General features: G+C 52.2%; 2 protein-coding genes across 7 annotated transcripts in view; both read left to right on the plus strand.

The window, feature by feature from the left end:
* The window catches only part of HNRNPUL1 (heterogeneous nuclear ribonucleoprotein U like 1), a 32,912-nt gene extending 27,970 nt beyond the window's left edge, over positions 1 to 4,942 (plus strand). For all 6 annotated transcript variants that reach the window (XM_031458751.2, XM_031458754.2, XM_031458748.2 and 3 more), the window contains exons 12-15: positions 228 to 512; positions 1,648 to 1,937; positions 3,268 to 3,459; positions 4,046 to 4,942. In XM_031458751.2, coding sequence (XP_031314611.1) covers positions 228 to 512; positions 1,648 to 1,937; positions 3,268 to 3,459; positions 4,046 to 4,162 — 884 coding nt within the window. In that variant the 3' untranslated portion in view covers positions 4,163 to 4,942. The remainder of the gene's footprint in view (positions 1 to 227; positions 513 to 1,647; positions 1,938 to 3,267; positions 3,460 to 4,045) is intronic.
* Positions 4,943 to 5,406: 464 nt separating this feature from the next.
* Positions 5,407 to 18,945, plus strand: CCDC97 (coiled-coil domain containing 97). The gene is made up of 5 exons (XM_010985236.3): positions 5,407 to 7,595; positions 12,166 to 12,624; positions 14,325 to 14,594; positions 15,046 to 15,175; positions 16,660 to 18,945. Exons 1-5 carry the CDS (start codon positions 7,550 to 7,552, stop codon positions 16,778 to 16,780), a joined length of 1,026 nt encoding a protein of 341 aa, XP_010983538.1. The 5' UTR covers positions 5,407 to 7,549; the 3' UTR covers positions 16,781 to 18,945.
* Positions 18,946 to 19,248: the final 303 nt, after the last annotated feature.

Here is a 19,248-nt window from a genome sequence, read left to right on the forward strand (position 1 = left end):
TTTGGTGGGGCTTAGCCACCTCTTCAGGAAAGGGAGAAGAGGGTCTTTGTAAGCCCCTGACCATTGTCAAAGAGGCTGAGCTTGGGACCCTGTCTTGCTGCTGTTGCTCATGTGGCAGTCCCCTCCTTCCTTCTGGCAGGGCAGTGTCCTGGGGGTAAAGGAGACCAGACCTCAGAAGGTACTGACCGCCTCTCCTTTTTCCCTCTGGGGCCCTCTCTGCCTCCTAGCCAACTTCACATTGCCAGATGTTGGGGACTTTCTGGACGAGGTGCTGTTCATTGAGCTGCAGCGGGAGGAAGCAGACAAGCTGGTGAGGCAGTACAATGAAGAAGGCCGCAAGGCTGGTCCACCCCCTGAAAAGCGCTTTGACAACCGAGGCGGTGGTGGCTTCCGGGGCCGTGGGGGTGGCGGCGGTTTCCAGCGATATGACAACCGAGGTCCCCCCGGAGGCAACAGAGGAGGCTTCCAAAACCGAGGAGGAGGCAGCGGTGGAGGAGGCAACTACCGAGGAGGTGAGACATCTCACACTGAGCTCTCCCTACTTTCGGTTCCCAGGTGAGGGTTGGGCTTTGTGACTCCTTCCTCAGTCAGCAGATGGAAGTTTCCCTGGCACCAGCTGTTGGCTAAACTCTGGTAGAGAACTGAGACAAATTAAGAGTCTGTGACCTCAGGGAAACTGTCGCACTGTCCTGCTCCCCTGGACATTGCTCCTGAAACCCTTGCCTATGTGTATGTCACATTGCTGTCATTTTTGTGAATCCTTTTCCCCCTCATCTGACCATAAGCTCCTTGAGAAGAGGGGCCAGACTGAGTTGACTGCCAGTTCTGGGTCCCACCTCAGGACCTGGCACAAGGCAAATGTTAGAATTGGTTTTGGTTTCTGGTTTTAAAACAAATGGAGAAATAGGCTTGGAGGGGTTAATTTGCCCAAGATTCATCTAGCTGAATCCAGAGCTAGGATCAGGTGATCCAAAGCCCAAGTTCTTATTCACTAAGTTGTGCCATCTCTGAAATAAAGTGTAAGATCATGATTTAATAAGCATACCCTACTCCGTTTTAGTCTTGTGCTGGATAGTTCTGGGGACACAGCCATGACCCAGACACTTTATCACCCTTTAGTGATGGTCCAGAAGTGTTCTGGGCTGAATGGGAAAGTACTGTGAGTTCATTTATACCCGATCCAGCCTGCACGGGAGCAGGGCTCAGGAAAGGCTTCCTGACATACTGGTGTCTAAGCTAAGGTCCAGAGGCCAGTAGGAGTTGGTCAGGGGAAGGGTTCTGGGCCTAACAAAGCTGCATAAAAGCTTAGAAGAGGCTAGCCCATTTGGCCACGCCCAAAGAGGACTGTCCCCAGTGCTTAGATGTTGGGGACACAGTAGAAACCAAGAGAACTGGTCCTGGGCCGACAGTCCAGTGGGTAAGACAGACCTGTCAGCAGGCAGTGAGGACTGAGCATAATCAGGGCTTCACAAGGGGATAGTCCCAGAGCTCTAGAGAAGCCCAGAGAGGGCGCTTTACTTGTTCACTGGGACTGGGTTTTTGCTCTGTATCTGGTCATACTGGAGCCTCAGTGGTCACACAGGCAGCCCAGCTCCTGAGGGTCCCGAGTTGAGAACAACGAGGCCTCATCTGGTTTCTCCAATGCAGGTTTCAACCGCAGTGGAGGTGGTGGCTACAACCAGAACCGCTGGGGTAACAACAGCCGGGATAACAACAACTCCAACAACAGAGGCAGCTACAACCGGGCTCCCCAGCAACAGCCGCCACCACAGCAGCCACCGCCGCCACAGCCACCGCCACAGCAGCCTCCACCGCCGCCCAGCTACAGCCCTGCTCGGAACCCCCCAGGGGCCAGCAGCTACAACAAGAGCAGCAACATCCCTGGCTCAAGCGCAAATACCAGCACCCCTACTGTCAGCAGCTACAGCCCTCCACAGGTGAGAGAAGGAGAGCAAGCGTGCGCAGTGCGAGGAGGTGGGGCTGGGGGAGAGGTCAACAGTGCTCCAGCCACGGGTGGCCACTCTTACCTCCAGCCCTGCCCTTTCTCCCTGCCAGTGCTTCTGACTGGAACAGACCCTTGACATTCCCAGATCCATTCCAGACCCAGAGTAAATTGAGAACCTACATATTCTACCATCCCCCTCGGGGTGGGCTGTGAACGGTGCTTCTTCCAGCAAGTACATTTCTCTTGGCTGTGTCACTGGCCTCTGTGAATCCCCAAGAAAGCAGCCGATTGTAGTTACCCTTTGCCCAGGCTGGCCCCCTGTCTTCAGGATGTGGAGATGGGCCCTAAGGTTGGTGAGGACTTGCCCTCTGCCCTGAGAACTTCACTGCGAGCAGCTCCAGGCTGAGTTTGAGTTCTCAGAGAGCCAGTGCCTGGCTCTGGTATGCACAGGCCCCTTCATCAGAGCAGTCTTCATTTACTGTGCACCTTCCACATGCCAGGCCTCGGGGCAGCTGCCAGGAGGCAGAGGTAAATTGTTCCAGTTCTGGTCTAACCAATACAGATTCAGACCCTAGCCCCACAGCGTTCTGGTTTTGTGACCTTGGACAAAACAACTTCACCTCTTTGGACCTCGTTTTCCTCATAAAGGTCTAGAGTTGTTAGTAGAACTCACTTCCAACATTTGTTGTGAGGGAAGGGTGGCATTATAGCTTCACAGGTAAGGCTCTGGTACTAGGCAGGCCTGGGAGCATGTCACGGCTCTGCCACTTTTTACCTGTGTGACTTGGGCCCAGTGATTTCACCTCTCTGAGCCTCACCTTCCTTCTCTGTAAATAAAGCCGATGGAACCTACCTCACAGAGTTGATGGGATTAGAATAGTTAAGAGTACAGCCTGGACATAGGAAGCACTTAGGAATTTGCCACAACTGTTTTTCTCAGTAGATCTTCCTGTAACAAATGCCACCATTTACTTATTGTGCCCAGTGGATTGTGCACATAAGCTTACTGAATACTTGAGGCAGTCCGAAGGAGTGGTTCTGTTGTAATTCTCATTTTACGGAAAAAAACAAAAGCTGGGATTTCAAGAGATGCCGTGTGCCTTGCTTCCCCAAGGTATCAGAGCTGGGATTAGAGTCTAGATTATAGCCCCACATCCTCCCCTGTCCTGCCCTGTCGCAGAGCTGGCCTCCCTCCTCCTCAGCCCTCAAACAGCCTCCACCAGGGAAGTTCCTTTGTGGGCCCATTGCTTACAAAGGCCCTTCCTCCATCCCAGCTTAACTGGCTATTTCACAGAGCCCTGGTTTTTCTCCCTATTTTCCAGCCAAGTTACAGCCAGCCACCCTACAACCAGGGAGGTTACAGCCAGGGCTACACAGCCCCACCGCCTCCACCTCCGCCACCACCTGCCTACAATTATGGGAGCTACGGCGGCTACAACCCAGCCCCTTATACCCCACCGCCGCCCCCCACCGCACAGACCTACCCTCAGCCCAGCTATAACCAGTATCAACAGGTAGGTGCCAGAAGGGGTTGGGGGTGGAATGGAATGGAGAGACTTCTGGGGCCCCCTCGTTGGTGTGTATTCTCAGACTCATGTCCCTGCTCATCCCTAAGAAGATGGACAGCCTTCTGGCCTCAGGCTGGCATTCATCTGGTATAGCCATTCCATTTGAACAGCTCTGCCCTGACTGCTAAGTAACTGGTATCGTAGTCCCTCTTCCCAGTGCAGCAAGAAAAGGGCATAGCAGGAACCTCAAATCCTGCTTCAGCACCATGGCCAGTGTCCATTCTTATTGGTTGATGCTAGATCACCACACCTCTTTTTGAGTATTTTGAACATGTTATCTAGCGATACCTGAAAGGGCACTAGGTTGGCAAGCCAGAAGATCTGGGCTTCAGTCACTAACTGCCCACGCATGTGGCATCAGGTCAGTCACTTGTCCTCCCTCCAAAGGTGCCTTGATTTCTCTGTTAGGAGACCTATTTGCCGACTGTCATCATTGTACCCATCTCTGCTCTGGGCTAGAGTAGGGTCAGAGGAGGAGCTGAATGTGGGTATGGATGTGACAACCTGGTGCTCTTGGTTTCTCTCTCCCCAGTATGCCCAGCAGTGGAACCAGTACTATCAGAACCAGGGCCAGTGGCCGCCATACTACGGGAACTACGACTACGGGAGCTACTCTGGGAACACACAAGGGGGCACAAGCACACAGTAGCCCGTGTGTCCTGGAGGCCCCTGCCGGCTTCCTCCACCAGCGCCCACCTCGGCCCCCTCGCCCACCCCCTCACCGGGTCCCGTGGTGCTGGGGGACGGGTCCTCCCAGGGCTGCCTCCCTTCTGAGGGGCTCTTCTCCCACACAGGGCCGGGCATTTTCCTCTGGATTCAAACAGGCAACAATGACCTTTTATTTTCTGTTTGTCCCCCTACCCCCGTCCTCTTTCTCTTCCTCCCTTCCTCATTTTTGACTAAAGACCCCCTCCCTTGGTCTTACAGTGTGGCTACAGGGCTAAGGGGAGGGCCCCCTTCCTGTCCTCTTGTTCCAGTCCTGCTCCATCCCCTCAGCTTCCCAGACCCTCATGCAGTTGGTTGTAAATTCTTCCAGGAGCTGTTTTACTGTCTACTTTTCAGGATTAAAAAAAAAAATCAAAAACTTAAAAAAAAAGTTTAAAAAAGCAAAATGCAGAGGGAGGAAGCAATGACAGATTTTTTTTGGTAATTATGCTTTTTTTTTTAATTTTTAGAATTTGTCTTTTTACTGTGGGTCGGCTGTTGATATTTCATCAGGAACCATTTCTTTGCTGAGTTCAGGTGACTGAGGAAGAGCCACACCCTCAAAACAAAACACACAAACAAAACCACAGAATCATCTTTAACCTAACTTTTTATACGATGTCTCAGTTTCCCGTAACTTTGCACACAAGCTTCTGTGTTGAGTTGAATTGTACCTGCTTTTTGTATTTGGAGAGAGTGTGACTATTGAACTTGAAACCTTTTATTCTGGGCGTCTTAGTAGTTTCTGGTGGGATAAAGTGGGTGAGAGGGAAGAAGGGAGTTGGGGGGCTCCTTCCCTTCAAAACATGAAATTTCTCCCACTGACTCCTCTCCAGAGTCTCCCAGGTGCCAGACTTAAAGGTTTTTCCTACAGTGATCCTATGATTATTTTTACTTCCCCTTGATCCATATGTTTTAACAGGATTTTAACAAACTGCACTTACTAAGAAATGTGTTTGCCCTGTTTTGTTTTTGGTTTGTTTTCAATAAATGACATGGCACCTCCTAGCAGGAAGAAAGCAAGGTTTCAACCCTAAAGTGTTACTGCAGTTGGCCTTTCATTGGGTTGGGGGCCTTTTCAAGGGGACATTATTTACTCATTCATTAAACACTTATCGTGGGATTTGTGTGCCTGTCCCCGTTTTTCGTTCTGAGGATGCCCCCTTAAACTTGGGGCCCTCAGTTTTAAATCCACTAGTTCATTTTTAAAGTGGTTCCTGGTCTCAGCCCTTTCCATTCTACCCATAATCCCAAATCCCTACCGGAATTTGTGAGTAGATAGGATGGAACAGGTCCCTAGGCAGAGAGCGAGCCAGTGCTTGGAAACTAGGGCTAGACTGTTCGGGGTCATCAGTGAGTGTGACTGCCCATCCATGTTAGGCCTGGCATATGTGCTGGACTTAGGATGTTTACTGTCTTGTGTTCCTGGATCCAGGCTAGTGGGGATTCCAGGAGCTTCTTTATCCAGCCAATAAGTGTTAGGTACTTGCTCTGTTCTTTACTCTGGACAGTGCTGAGGACACAGCATGACCAGGGTGGTCCTGGACCCTGCCCTCATGGGGCTCCCAGTCCAGAGGTAACAGGGACCTGTCATGGAAGGGTGACAACACCAGGGTCAGCTGTGAGGGTGAGGGCTTCCTGGAGAAGGGGAAATTTCTTAAAATAGGAATAAGCTAGAGTAAAAGATTCTCAGCACCCCACAGCCTATCCTCCTCCAGCAACTTGAGTCATTTCTTCATCCCCTCTGGGCACACTGTGCTCCTCACCCCAATGCTGTAGCACATGAATGGCCAGTTCAGCCTCATCTCTTCCCTCAGGAACTATCACAGAGCTTTGTGAAGGGGACACAGGCTACAAAAAGGGAGGAAGAGGTTGACTTTTTAAGGTCAGGTGTGAGGTATATGAACATGAGATGGAGCCAAGGTTGGTAGCTATGGGATAAAAGGGAGGCTAGGGTGGCCTTTCCTGTTCAGTGAGGGCCTCGGATCTTGTAGTCAGCAAGTCCCCTTCCCTGTAGATCCATGTGCTGGGCAACAGTGCCCTCTGCTGGCCCTTCCTGGCAATGTCTAAGGGTAGTTAGTCCCCACCTTTTCTCCGGATCCTTCATCATGGGGAGTTACTCCTCTGCTTTTGGCCACCAGTGTCTATTTTACTGCATCAACCTCCTCACAGATCTCCCTTACCTCCAGTGCCTTACTCTACCAACTCCCCACAGGATAAGGGAGCTCAAGCTACTTAATATGGCTAATGAGGCCCACATGCCTGGCCCCTGGTGACCTCACTGGCATTTTCTCTTTCAAATTTCAGATCAGTGGTTTGTTCTGGGGGGGGGGGGGTGTCACAAATCCCTTTTAAAATCTAAATACCATGAACTACCTTGTAAATGCATGTGTTCACAGTATTTTGCATAGATTCTTGAGATTCTCAAATCCTTGCAGTCCAATCTTGGCCTTCAAGTGAGAACTCCTTTCCTATTCCCTGACCATACTGAAGTCCTTGCAACAAACAGAACTATCCATGCCTGTCTACCCTCCCACCTGAGACCCTTTCTCTACCTCCCTTCCTCTTATCCTGATTCTCACTCATCCTTCAGGTCTCAGTTTAGGTGTCCTCCCAGAAAGGAGCCTTCCCTGACCCTCCAGGATTAGGTGGGCAGCTCCCTTAGCCCCGTAGGTCCATCAGAGCCCTAGCCATTCAGGGTGGTCACTGGTAACACTTGAATGTGAGTTCCTACCCATCACCTAGGGCAACTCCGGACCAGGGTCTCCCCTCCACATCTGCAGATTCTCTAGATCCTGGAAACACAAAGTAGGAAATTCACTCTCTGGTCTCACCACCTATCAGGCTAACCAGGGACTGGGTGTGATGACAAAAGCAAGAGACACGGCATAGTGAATACTCTTTGAAGAAATAAGAGGATAGAATGGGGTACAAGCTAGACAAGCCCTCAGACGCCCTGAAGGTGGTCATTCAAACCATTCATCCCCAAATTAAGCACGTGGGCCTCTGGAATCACAGCAGTGCACAGGTTGAACAACGATTCAGATCCCTCCGGATATTGCAGTTTCTTAGTGGTTCGGGTTGGGGGCGGGCGTTAGAGCCGATCTGACCCTGACACCCTTTTCCTTCCTGGTCGTGTAAGGGCGGGACCGGACAGAGGCACGCATGCGCATAGGAAGGTCCGTCTTCGTCCCGGAACTTTGGTTCCAGGCGCGGCGGGGCACCGGTGACCCCCGGGAATGCGCTTGGCCGGAAGTGGCCGCTGACGACCTGGGGCCAGGGTTGGCGTGAGGATCCTGCTGTGGCGGTTAACAGGTCGTAGAGAATCAGAATGGAGGCCATGGCGACCGCGGCAGGGGCGAGGGAGCCCGGTGAAGGTGAGGTCCTGGCCACGCGGAGGCAGCGGGAGGGTGGGGTTACGGTGTCACTGAGAAATGATTCCCCGTGAAGGCGAAGGAGGACTCTTTAAAAGGGAACACCCGCCCTAGACCTTTCACCACTTTGTCGATTAAGCCCTCTTGTTTCGTTCTGACCTCCTTTACCTCATTCCCTCCGTCGAAATTAACCTCTTCCAAGTTCCAGGCTAACCCAATTCCTAACCAAGCTAACTCTCAGGGTAGCATAGACCTCTCCTTCCCTCAGGCTAACTCTCGCGTTGTCCCAGGAAACCCTGCTTCTCAAGCTACCTCCGTCCTTATATCAAACTGACCCTTCCCTTGCATCCTCCTCCTGTCCCATGCAAACTCTACTCAGCCCAGACTAACGGCTCCCACATTTAATTCTAATTTCTCCTTCCCCAAAGGCCAGAGTCCCATCTGCCGCCTCAGGGCCCTTAATCCATTTCTGTGCTCCCCCAACTCTATCGCATTTTCAGTGTCTTTATTTCTCCTGATGCCTCCCCATCAGTACCTAAAATGCTTTTGTTTTGCTAACCTTAAAATTCTATCCCATGTGGGATGAGGTGCAGTTGGGAGGTTGGTTGAAATATCACTGGCCAAGAATTAGTAATTGTTGAAGCTGGATGATGGGCATATTGGGGGTGGGGGTCATCATTGTACTCTCTACTTTCTTGCATGTTTGAAATTTTCCATAATTAAAAAAAAAAAGTTTTAACCTAAAAAAAATCTATCCCTTGATCCCATACTGCCTTCCAGATACCATCTATCTTCTCCAAAGAGTCACCCACACTTCCTTGTATTTCCTCACCTCCCACCCACTGCAGTCTGGCTTTTACCTTCAGAAACTGCACCTGTTAGGGTCCCCAGTGACCTCCCGTGTAGTTAAACCGAGTTGCCCCATTTGTTTTTTTACTTACTAGACTGTGGGGCCAGCTGGTGTTCTTCAAAGTTAAACGACCCCCATAGACTACTTGGAGAATTCAGTGCCATTGACACCTGTCCTTCTCGAAAGTTTTCCTTTGGTTTCTGTGACACTACTGTTTCTAATTTCCTTCTTATCTCTCAGGCTCCTTCTCAGCCAGTATTAGTTTGCTGGAGCTGCTGTAACAAATTACCACAAACCGGGTGGCTTGAAACAACAGAAATTTATTCTCTCACATTTCTGGAGGCCAGAAGTCTGAAATCAGTATTGGATTGAAATCAAGGTGTCAGCAGAGACACAGAGGGCTCCCTCAGAGGCACTAAGGGAGAACCTGTTCCTCGCATCTTCCAGCTTCTTGTGGCTCTTGGCATTCCTTGGTTTGTAGCCACCTCACCCCAGTTTCTGCTCCTGTCTGTCTTCACCTTGCCTTCTCTGCATATGTTCACGCTCCCTCTTATAGGACACTTGCAATGGCATTTAGGGCCCACCTGGATAATCCAAGATAATCTCCCTATGTCAAGATCCATAACTTAATCACATCTGCAAAGATATATATATTTTGGGGGGACCATATAAGGTAACAGTAACAGGTTCCAGGAATTAAGATGTGGCTATCTTTCGGGGGCCATCTTTTAGCCTCTCACAGCCTCCTCCACAAGCATGTCTTCTCCCCATCTATGCAGGGCTCTTTCCTAGCCCCTCTTCTCTTCTCATCCCTCACACACTACCCCCTGCCTATCTTCACTTATTTCCTGCTTGCTGCAGCCTTGCTCCCATTCCCACCACTTTTGAGAAGCAGATCTCACCAAGGTTTGCCCAGCACTCTGCTTTCCTGTCACCACTGCGTGTATTGTCTTTGACCTTGCCTGTCTTCCCCTATCAGACGGAGTGCGCCCTGGGAGTGGACTGGATCCCTCCATGGGTCCTCAGCATTGCCCAGCTCAGGGCCCAACATAGATTTAGAGTTGCTGAAGAGTGGTTGAATGAATGTGTAAATGAGTAGGAGATAATGAATGAATGAATGAGTGAGTGAACAAGTTAATGAGTATGTTAATGATTTCATGAACAAGTGGAAAGGCAAAATTGAGTGAATTAGTGAATGAAGTGGTAAAGGACCAAGTAAACACCAACACACTCCTGTCTTAGGACCATTGCTTTGGCTTTTCCCTCTTCCAGTTTGCCCCAGAAATCTCATGGCTCAGTCCCTCACCACTTCAGGTCTCTACTGAAATGTCACTTTTGTGTAATCTCTTTAAAAATCACATAAAAAATAAAATAAAATACTTAGGAATAAACCTGAGCAAGGAGATGAAAGACTTACATGCTGAGAACTATAAAACATCAATAAAGGAAATTGAAGATGATTCAAAAAAATGGAAAGATATCCCATGCTCTTAGATTGGAAGAATTAATATTATTAAAATGGCCATACTTGGGAGGAGGGTATAGCTCAGTGGTAGAGTGCATGCTTAGCATGCATGAGTCCTGGGTTCAATCGCCAGTACCTCCATCGAAAAACCAAATAAATAAATAAACTTAATTACCATCCCCCCTGCAAAAAAATAAAAGAAAAAATAGCCACACTACCCAAAGCAATCTACAGATTTTATGCAATCCCTATCAAATTACCCATGACAGATTTCACAGAGCTAGAAAAAAAAATCCTAAAATGTATATGGAACCATAAAAGACCCAGAATTGCCAAAGCAATCTTGAGGAAAGAGAACAAAGCTGGAGGCATAACCCTCCCAGACTTCAGACACTACTACAAAGCTACAGTAATCAAAACAGCATGGTATTGGCACTAAAACATGTATGGATCAATGAAACTGAATAGAGAGCTCAGAAATAAACCCACACACCTATGGTCAGTTAATCTTTGACAAAGGAGGCAAGAATATACAATGGAGAAAAGACCATCTCTTTCAGCAAGTAGTGTTGGGAAAGCTGGACAGCCACATGTAAATCAATGAAGTTAGAACACCCTCACACCATACAGAAAAATTCAAAATGGCTTAAAGACTTAAATATAAGACATGGTACCATAAACCTCCTAGAGGAGAACATGGGCATAAATCGTACCAATGACATAAATCTGACATAAATCATACCAATGTTTTCTTAGGTCAGTCTTCCAAGACTATAGAAGCAAAAGCAAAAATAAACAAAAGGAACCTGATCAAACTTTAAGCTTCTGCATAGCAAAGGAAACCATAAACAAAATGAAAAGACAACCTAAGGACTGGGAGAAAATATTTGCTAGCCATGTGACTGGCAAGAGCTTAATTTCCAGAATATACAAATAGCTCATACAACTCAGTAACAAAAAAACAAACAACCCAGTCAAAAAGTGGGCAGAAGGCATAAGTAGACATTTCTCCAAATAAGACAGGCAGATGGCCAACAGGCACATGAAAAGATGCTCAGCATCACTAATTATTAGAGAAATGGAAATCAAAACTACAATGAGGTATCACCGCACACTGGTCAGAATGGCCATCATTAAAAAGTCTACAAATAGCAAATGCTGGAGAGGGTGAGGAGAAAAGGGAACCAACCCTTCTACACTGTTGGTGGGAATGTAAATTGGTGCAGCCACTATGGAAAACAGTATGGAGTTTTTTCCTTAAAAAACTAAAAATAGAGTTGCCATATGATCCAGCAATCCCACTCCTGTGTGTATATTCCAGAGAAAACTATAATTTGAAAAGATTCATGCACCCCAATGTTCATAGCAACACTGTTTACAATAGCCAAGACATGGAAGCAACCTAAATGTCTATAAACAGATGACTGGGTAAAGAAGATGTGATTGGTCTGTCTGTCTGTCTGTCTATCTATCTATCTATCTATCTATCTATCTATCTATCTATATCTCTCTCTCAGCCATAAAAAAAGAATGAAATACTGCCATGCAGCAACGTGGATGGACCTAGAGATTATCATACTAAGTGAAAAAAGTCAGAAAGAGAATGACAAATACCATGTGATATCACTTATATGTGGAATCTAAAATATGACACAAATGAACTTATTTACAAAATAGAAACAGACTCAGACATAGCTTATGGTTACCAAAGGGGAAAAGGTGGGGGAGGGATAAATTAGGAGTTACAAACTACCAAATATAAAATAAACAATGAGGTCCAACTGTATAACACGTGGGACTATCTCTAATATCCTGTAATAAATCATAATGGAAAAGAATACATATATATATGTATACCTGAATCACTGCTCTGCACCAGGAACATACACATTATAAATCAACTATACTTAAGTTTAAAAAAAATCACTTTTTTGGCAAGTTTCATTTAAAATTGTAGCCTCACCCCCATTCCCTCCTCCTTCCTTCTTTATTTTCCTACACAGCTCTTGAAACTACTTAACACTATACGTTTCCTAATACACTGTATGTTTTCACTCACTATGTTTTTAATTGTATGTGTTCCCCCACTAAACTGTCAACTTCTTGCTAACTGGTGTCTTCAGGGCCTAGAATGGTGTCCAGAATATAGTAAGTGCTCAATAAATGTGCAGTGAGGGAGGGAGCGCCCAGTCCCTTCCACCCACTCCTCCTTCTCCTGCTCCCATCCCTGGACTGACTGATCTTCCCTCTCGCGGCAGGCTGTGAGGAGCCCAGTCCTGGGCACTGGGGGGAGCTGAGCTGCACGCCGGTCGCATCCAGACCCCAGGACAAGGTGGAAGCAGTAGAGGGAGCACCCAGGGCCCCGGATGGTGAAGACGCCCCGGAGGCCAAGAACGCGGCGGTGAGCGCCATGCTGCGCGCTGTGGCTGCCAGCCGCCTGCCCGTGTGCAGCCAGCAGCAGGGCGAGCCCGACCTGACCGAGCGCGAGAAGGTGGCCATCCTGGGCCAGCTGTACCACGAGAAGCCGCTCGTGTTCCTGGAGCGCTTCCGCACGGGCCTCCGCGAGGAGCACCTACCTTGCTTTGGGCACTTGCGTGGTGACCACCGCGCGGACTTCTACTGTGCCGAGGTGGCCCGGCAAGGCACTGCCCGACCTCGCGCCCTGCGCACCCGCCTGCGTAACCGGCGCTACGCCGCCCTGCGGGAACTCATCCAAGGTGCAGGGGCGACCGGGCCGGGTGGCAGGGGAGACTGTGGCAGAGGAAGTGAGAGAGGAGAATGCAGAGCAGAAGCGCAGATGGAAATCCTAGGACAGACAGGGACACAGGGAGAGACAGATAGAAATGTGAGGTAAACTAGGAAGAGACGAGCAGGGACCCAGGGGAAGAGAATGCGACCAACAGTGAGAAGGCTTAGCATTTAGGAGAGGACAGAAGTGCCGTTTGGGACCAGCGGGTGGAGGACACCGTATCCAGCACTGTGATAACTGGTTACCCCTCAGGAAAACTAGATCCCTCCCTGCCCCATGCACAGAGGCATTGACAGAAACCTGGGGGACTATGTTCATGACCCTGGGGAGACAGAGTTCTCTTGAACAGGACACCCACGTGAAAAGCATGAAGGAAAACATCGGTGATGTTTCTTACAGCATGTTGTACTTATAAGCAGCTTTGTGATCAAAGACACCAGAACTAAAGATAAAAAGACGAGAGCAAATGTAGGAGAGTGGGTTAAGGTTCTGGTTAGGGAGAAGGCGCAGCTGTGGAGAGAGGGATCTGGAAAGAGTGGGACACAGCGGCAGATGTCGGGCAGAGATGAAGATGGGGGCAGGGGAGTGGGAGATGAATGAAGGAAGTGGGGTTAGGTGGCAGAAACAGACTGGGGCATGGTAGGGGGCGAGGAGGGTGGGCAGAGGAGGGGTGGGAGGGACTGAGACCCAGAGAGAGAGTTAGGAAGAAGGAAGGAGAGAAACAAAATGTTTGATGGAAAACACTGGAAACAAATGAGGGTAAGAGAGAGGGCAGGACAGGGATGGTCGATGGTCACAGACTCAGGTACCACAGAGGCCCGGGTTCCTCAGCTCTGAGGGTGGGGATAATGACAGTGGGTGGGAGGGACTGAGCTACCCCTGCAGGAAGAGGCAGCTGGGGGAGGTGCAAAGGACCAGGATCTGGGGCGGTGGGGAAGCCAGTCCCACCTGAGGGGTGGCTACAGAGAGGAGCACGCTGGGGAGAGGTGTGACCTGAGCTCTGGAGGACCCTCACCTGGGCAGATGCCTTCGTGCCACCCTATCCCATGCACACACATGCCTACTCGGAGCAGATGTACACGTACATGCCCGGCAGTGCGTGTCCAGGCGTGTGCACCAACAGACAGGCACATACAGTCTACATACTGGCTCCTGCCCATGTGCAGGACACCTGCCCATGACATCCTGCACACGGGCTCCCAGTCACAGCTCCCCATGGCTGTGTGCTCACACACACGCATACACAGGAGGATGTGTGTGTACGTGTGGCCACGCACGCTGATGGGCAGGAGCTTGTGAATGCTGCCTAGGCACAATTGTACACAGGCCGGAGACCACCAGTGCCTCAGGCCAGGGTGTACACCGGCCTCACTGCACCCACACTTGCTGAGACACAAGTCCACACGTAGATACAGGCCTAGTCACGCACGTGTGCTCAGACACGTGCATGACTGCTCGTGGTCACATGACCACAGGCATCTGTGCATGTTTCCTAACATTGCTGAATGTGCACACTGACACTCACTTGTGTTCAAGCTTCCAGTAAGCGTGGTCACACGCATGTGTGGACACAGGTCTGCTCAGGAACACTCACTCCCCCCCCTCCACCAGCCCCTCACCTCGCCTGCAGACCCCTGACCCTGCGCCCACACTGTCTCCTCCGTGCAGGGGGCGAGTACTTCAGCGATGAGCAGATGCGGTTCCGGGCCCCGCTGCTCTATGAGCAGTACATCGGGCAGTACCTGACCCAGGAGGAGCTCAGTGCTCGCGCCCCGGCCCACCAGCCGCCCAAGCCCGGCACGCCTGCCTGCCCGCTCTCCGACCTGCTGCTCCAGTCCTACCAGGAGCGGGAGCTGCAGCAGCGACTGCTCCAGCAGCAGGAGGAGGAGGAAGCCTGCTTGGAGGAGGAGGAAGAGGAGGAGGACAGCGATGAGGAAGGTGAGGGCCAGCAGCCTAGAGGCCCCAGTGTCAGGACACCCCAGCCCTGGGCCTGTGTGTCTCCACGGCACCAGGCTGGGCCCACTTGCAAGAGCAGACATCGAGTCCCTCCCCTGCTACCCCAGCTGCCCTGGCCCTGTCCATCCTCTCCAGCTTCCCTGTCCCAACTCCTCAAAAGCACCAAGCTATCCCTCACCTCCAGGCGTTGCTCATGCCGTTCCCTCCTCCAGGAATGCCTTCCTGTCACCAGCCTTCAGGTGTCAGGTCATGTTCTGCAGCCTCTGGAGCACTGTAGTGTCCTGTGTCTGGTGTGTGCTCTGGGAAGGTAGAGATGGGGCCATCTTGGTCACTGCTGTGTTCCCAGTGCCACCCAGCACCAAGGAGGCAGCTCTCTGTGGGTGTGAGTTCAATGCCCTCCTCATACACTCCCACCGTGGGTGTCTCCCTGCAGACCAGAGGCCCGGCAAAGACTCGGAGGCCTGGGTCCCCGACTCGGAAGAGAGACTGATCCTGCGGGAAGAGTTCACCAGCCGGATGCACCAGCGCTTCCTGGACGGCAAGGATGGGGACTTTGACTACAGGTGCTCCCGTGCCCTCACCCCCCGCCCAGCACCCCACAGGACATCGGCTCTGCGGTCACACAGCCTAGGGGTTTCAGATCAACCAAAGATCCGTGGGTGACCTTGTAGTAGCTTTGTCCATCTCTGAGCCTCAGTCCCCTCATCTGAAGGAGGGGAATGAGCAGGGCTGACATTCAACTCTATATTCATGAAACATTGAAACATTCCATTTGGGAAGGTGGTGGTGGCCTGGTAGGGTGCCACTACCCCAAGCTCCCTCCCTAAGTGTCCCCCAGGACCCTGGACCCCTTCATGCGGCAGGAACTAATCCCTGGCAGGGTCGCTGCCTGGCGTGGAGGGGCCTGTGGTGGGGGCCCCTGCAGTGCTGGCTGTTCATTTCTCCAGTAGATCCCCAGGGGTGAGACACCTGGGCCACCTGCTTTGGAAAAGAAGTTTGCCATCAGGGAAAAGAATGCAGGCTAGTGAAGTACCAGAGTCAAAGATAATGGTTTTGTCCACTGAGGCAGCCTCGCCTTGTGGTCCAGAACACCAGGTGTGGCAGCAGAGGGCCCTGGTTTCAAACCCCCATGACAGACAGACAGGCAGACCCTCGAGGCCTTGTCAGTAGAATGGGGGTCATGATTGCCACTGCCAGGGGCAGCACCTGGTACCAGAGCATCGCTTGGGCCTCTCTGGGATCCCCCGGCTCCAGAAGTGAGCCTGGCTGATCACTTCCAGCTGGGGTGGAACATCTCCGTGCTCCACACGAGCAGCGAGCAGAGTGTCTGGGCCGTGGGGGCCCTCAGGGAGGGCACCACTGCCCTTGTGGAGCCAGGCGCCCACAAGGAAGTAGGGCCTGGTGTGAGGAATGGGGAGTAGTGTGGACCGAAGCCTGTCCCGTCTCCTCAGGGCTGCTGCTGGGCTGCATTCAGCGCCAAAGAGGGTGTGAGGGGGCCTGGGAGGGGTTGGGCCGAGTCGGGGGTCCTCCTCATGATTTGGGAACCCTCATTCCCTGAGGTCAGAGTTTCTCAGCTTAGGACTGTGAACCCTTGGGGCTGGACAGTCCTGTGTGTGGGGACAGTCCTGTGTGCGGTGAGGTGTTGAGCAGCATCCCTGGCCTCCACCCACTGGATGCCAGTAGTAGCCCCCGCAGTTGTAACAACCACAGTATCTCCACTTATCACCAAATGTCCTCTGGGGGACAGAATCTTCCCGGTTGAGAACAACTGCCTCGGGAATGTGGGCCCACGTGTCAGCACATCTTCTAGCTTTTCAAGAGAAACTAGATATTTCCATGTAAAATCTCTACTTTGGAAAATGTTGCCTTCTGTTTGAAGTCTTGAGAGACCCAGCGTAACTCAGCTGCAAGTTAGCTCTGACTTGCGGCTGCCAGCATATGGCCTTCCTCTTCGGGGGGCCCCAGGCCCCAGCTCCTCCCAAGGGTTAGAAGTGGGGAGGCTGGGGTACAGGCCGAGCCAGCCCCTGACAGCCCCCTCCCCCTGCAGCACTGTGGATGACAACCCTGACTTCGACAACCTGGACATCGTGGCCCGGGATGAGGAGGAGAGGTACTTCGACGAGGAGGAGCCTGAGGATGCGCCCAGCCCAGAGCTGGACAGGGACTGATGGCTGCCCGCCCCGCCCCCCCACCACAGCAAGGCCACTGATTACAGGCCAGCTCAGTGACTTTCTCTAGGGGACAGCAGGGCAGTCACCCCACACCACCAGCCTCGCTGAGTCTGGTCCCATCTCAGCAGCCCCCTTCCCCACTGTGCCTGGAGCTAGCTCCCTACCTTCTCCCTCGAACCCTGAGTCTCTTTCTCCTATTATCTCTCGGTCTCTTTCTCCCCCTCCTTTCTGTGTCTCTGTCCCTCTCTCTGTACCTCCCTCTTTTTCTTCTCTGCCTGTCTCTTTCTCCCCCTCTCTCTGTGCCTTGGCCTCCATCCCCATGACAGGGCCCAGGATGAACATCCTCCCCTTGACCAAGGCCAGTGGGGCCCTTTGGAGTTGGAGCTGGAGCTGGCCAGGTTGACACGAGTGCACAGCTCGGTCGAGGCTGACCCAGGGCCCTAGAGTGGGCTCTGCTTCTCCCTCCTGGTCCCCGCCTGTTTTCCTCCGCCTCTATTCTTGAATCTCAGCCTCACGCTCGGGCCTCCTTGCCTGTGTTACATTCCACCTCTCCTTCAGCCTCACAGGCTCGGCCTCTGTGCTGCGTCTGTCCCTCTCTCTGCCTTGCAGCCTTTATCTCTGGGTTTCAGTGTTCCCCACAGGCCCTGGCTGCCCCCCATCCTGGCAGCTGTGGGATTACTGCTGAGCAATCCAGCCTCACTGTGGGCAGTGGGGAGACCCTGAGGGTGGCCACCAGCTCTCACCTCTCCCTGAGGACCCAGGTTTGGGAGATGTGGGCAGGGGCAACCCTGGGGATTATGGACCTACTAGCTTGGGTGCAGGGGGAGGAGGTGGTACAGGGAGAGGGGACTCTCCCATCCCAGCCCCCTGGCCCCCCTCTGCTCAGCCACAATTTTCCCTTCCTTCACTTCCTTCACCTCCCTCTCCCTCTCCTGTTTACACTCCCCAAATACGCACAGGCTGTTATCATGGGTCCTGAGTCATCCCACACACACACACACACACTTACAGCCTGCCCCAGCGTCCCTACCCCAAGCCGGCCACAGAGCCCGCCCCACGGAGCCCCCTGCCGCCCCAGGCTAATGGGAGCCAGATGGCCGCCTGGTGACTCAGCCACTGGCCTGTGGGAACCCAGGCGTCCTGTCTTCCCATGCCCCCACACCCAGCTCATGCTCCCCCAGTAGACATACACAGAGAAAGGGCCAGCTGCTAGGGGAGGGAGGACCTGGGGACCCCTCAGTCTGTGAGCTAGAATGGTGGCATCCTGCCATGGCCAAGCCGGAGGAACCCTCTAAACTGCCTCATCCAGCATGTGGCCCAGAATGAAGGGGAGACCCCAAGGCTTCCTGGGGCCACAGCTCTTGACCCCCAGGCCTTGGCTGTGCCCTCTGGGTCAACCAGAATTAGAGCCAGACATGAAAAGTGAGAGCTGGACAAAGGCCGAGGGACATTCAGACAGAGAGACTATTAAATAGGGAAACTTCCGGTTACTGAGCAGTTCTATCCTGTGCCAGGCCCCAGCAAAGTGCTTGGTGCACTGAATCCTCCAGACAACCCCGAGAACCAGGGCCTCGGCTCTGTTCCATAGGTGGGGCGCAAGAGGCCGGGAAAGAAGATGTTAATGTACTCAATGCCATGTGGCCATCAGAGGTGGAAACCCAGGTGTAGAATCACACAAGTCCTAGACACCACTCTGCTGGCCTGCCTGTCCACTATCAGGGCCACACAGAGCAGACCGACACACAGACTTCCTCAGATGGGAAGACTGAAGAAGAGTTAGCTGTGGAGGACGATAGCAGCAGCTGACACCTCCGGGACCCGCCCAGTGCACTGAGCACCATCCTGTACACGGACGTGGACAGAGGCATCCTGATGTTTAATCAGTACTCGAATCACTGAACCATCCCAGCGGTCCCATGTGGCACGGACTATCAGTACCGCCAGTGCGTCTCCCAGGGGGCCCACGGCGGTCCAGCCAGCTAGACGCATGCGATTTGGGAAGATGAAGAGGGCGAGGTGTCCTTCAGGCGTTTGTGTCCACGCTCTCAGGTTGTGAGAGCACTTTCATAATCCAGGTTTCAGCCCTAGGTGATGTGCACATTTTTCACCAGTCTATCATTTGATCATTAAATTTGTTTGTGATATACTTTGCCATACATAAATTTGTTACATAATTTTTTTAAGTGATGAGAGACAGCAATTGAGTCAGAATTAGGGTTAGTCAGATGGCAGAGAAGGAGCGTCTGTAGCTGAGACAGAAGTGGAGCCGAGAGACACACCCCCATCATGGCCTCGGAGCCGCTGAGACCCAGAGAGGTGCCTGTCCCTCTGCTCCCGGGCCCGGCCGGGGTTGGGGTGGGCGGAGAGGCTGAGTCAGGCAGGGGAGAGCCCCTCCGTGGGCATCCGGCCCCCACCCACCATGTCTCCTGTGTGTCCTCCCCGCCGGGCTCTGCTGGCCGCCACCC

Source organism: Camelus dromedarius, chromosome 9, assembly GCF_036321535.1.
Source record: "Camelus dromedarius isolate mCamDro1 chromosome 9, mCamDro1.pat, whole genome shotgun sequence".
In the NCBI taxonomy this organism is placed as follows: domain Eukaryota; kingdom Metazoa; phylum Chordata; class Mammalia; order Artiodactyla; family Camelidae; genus Camelus; species Camelus dromedarius.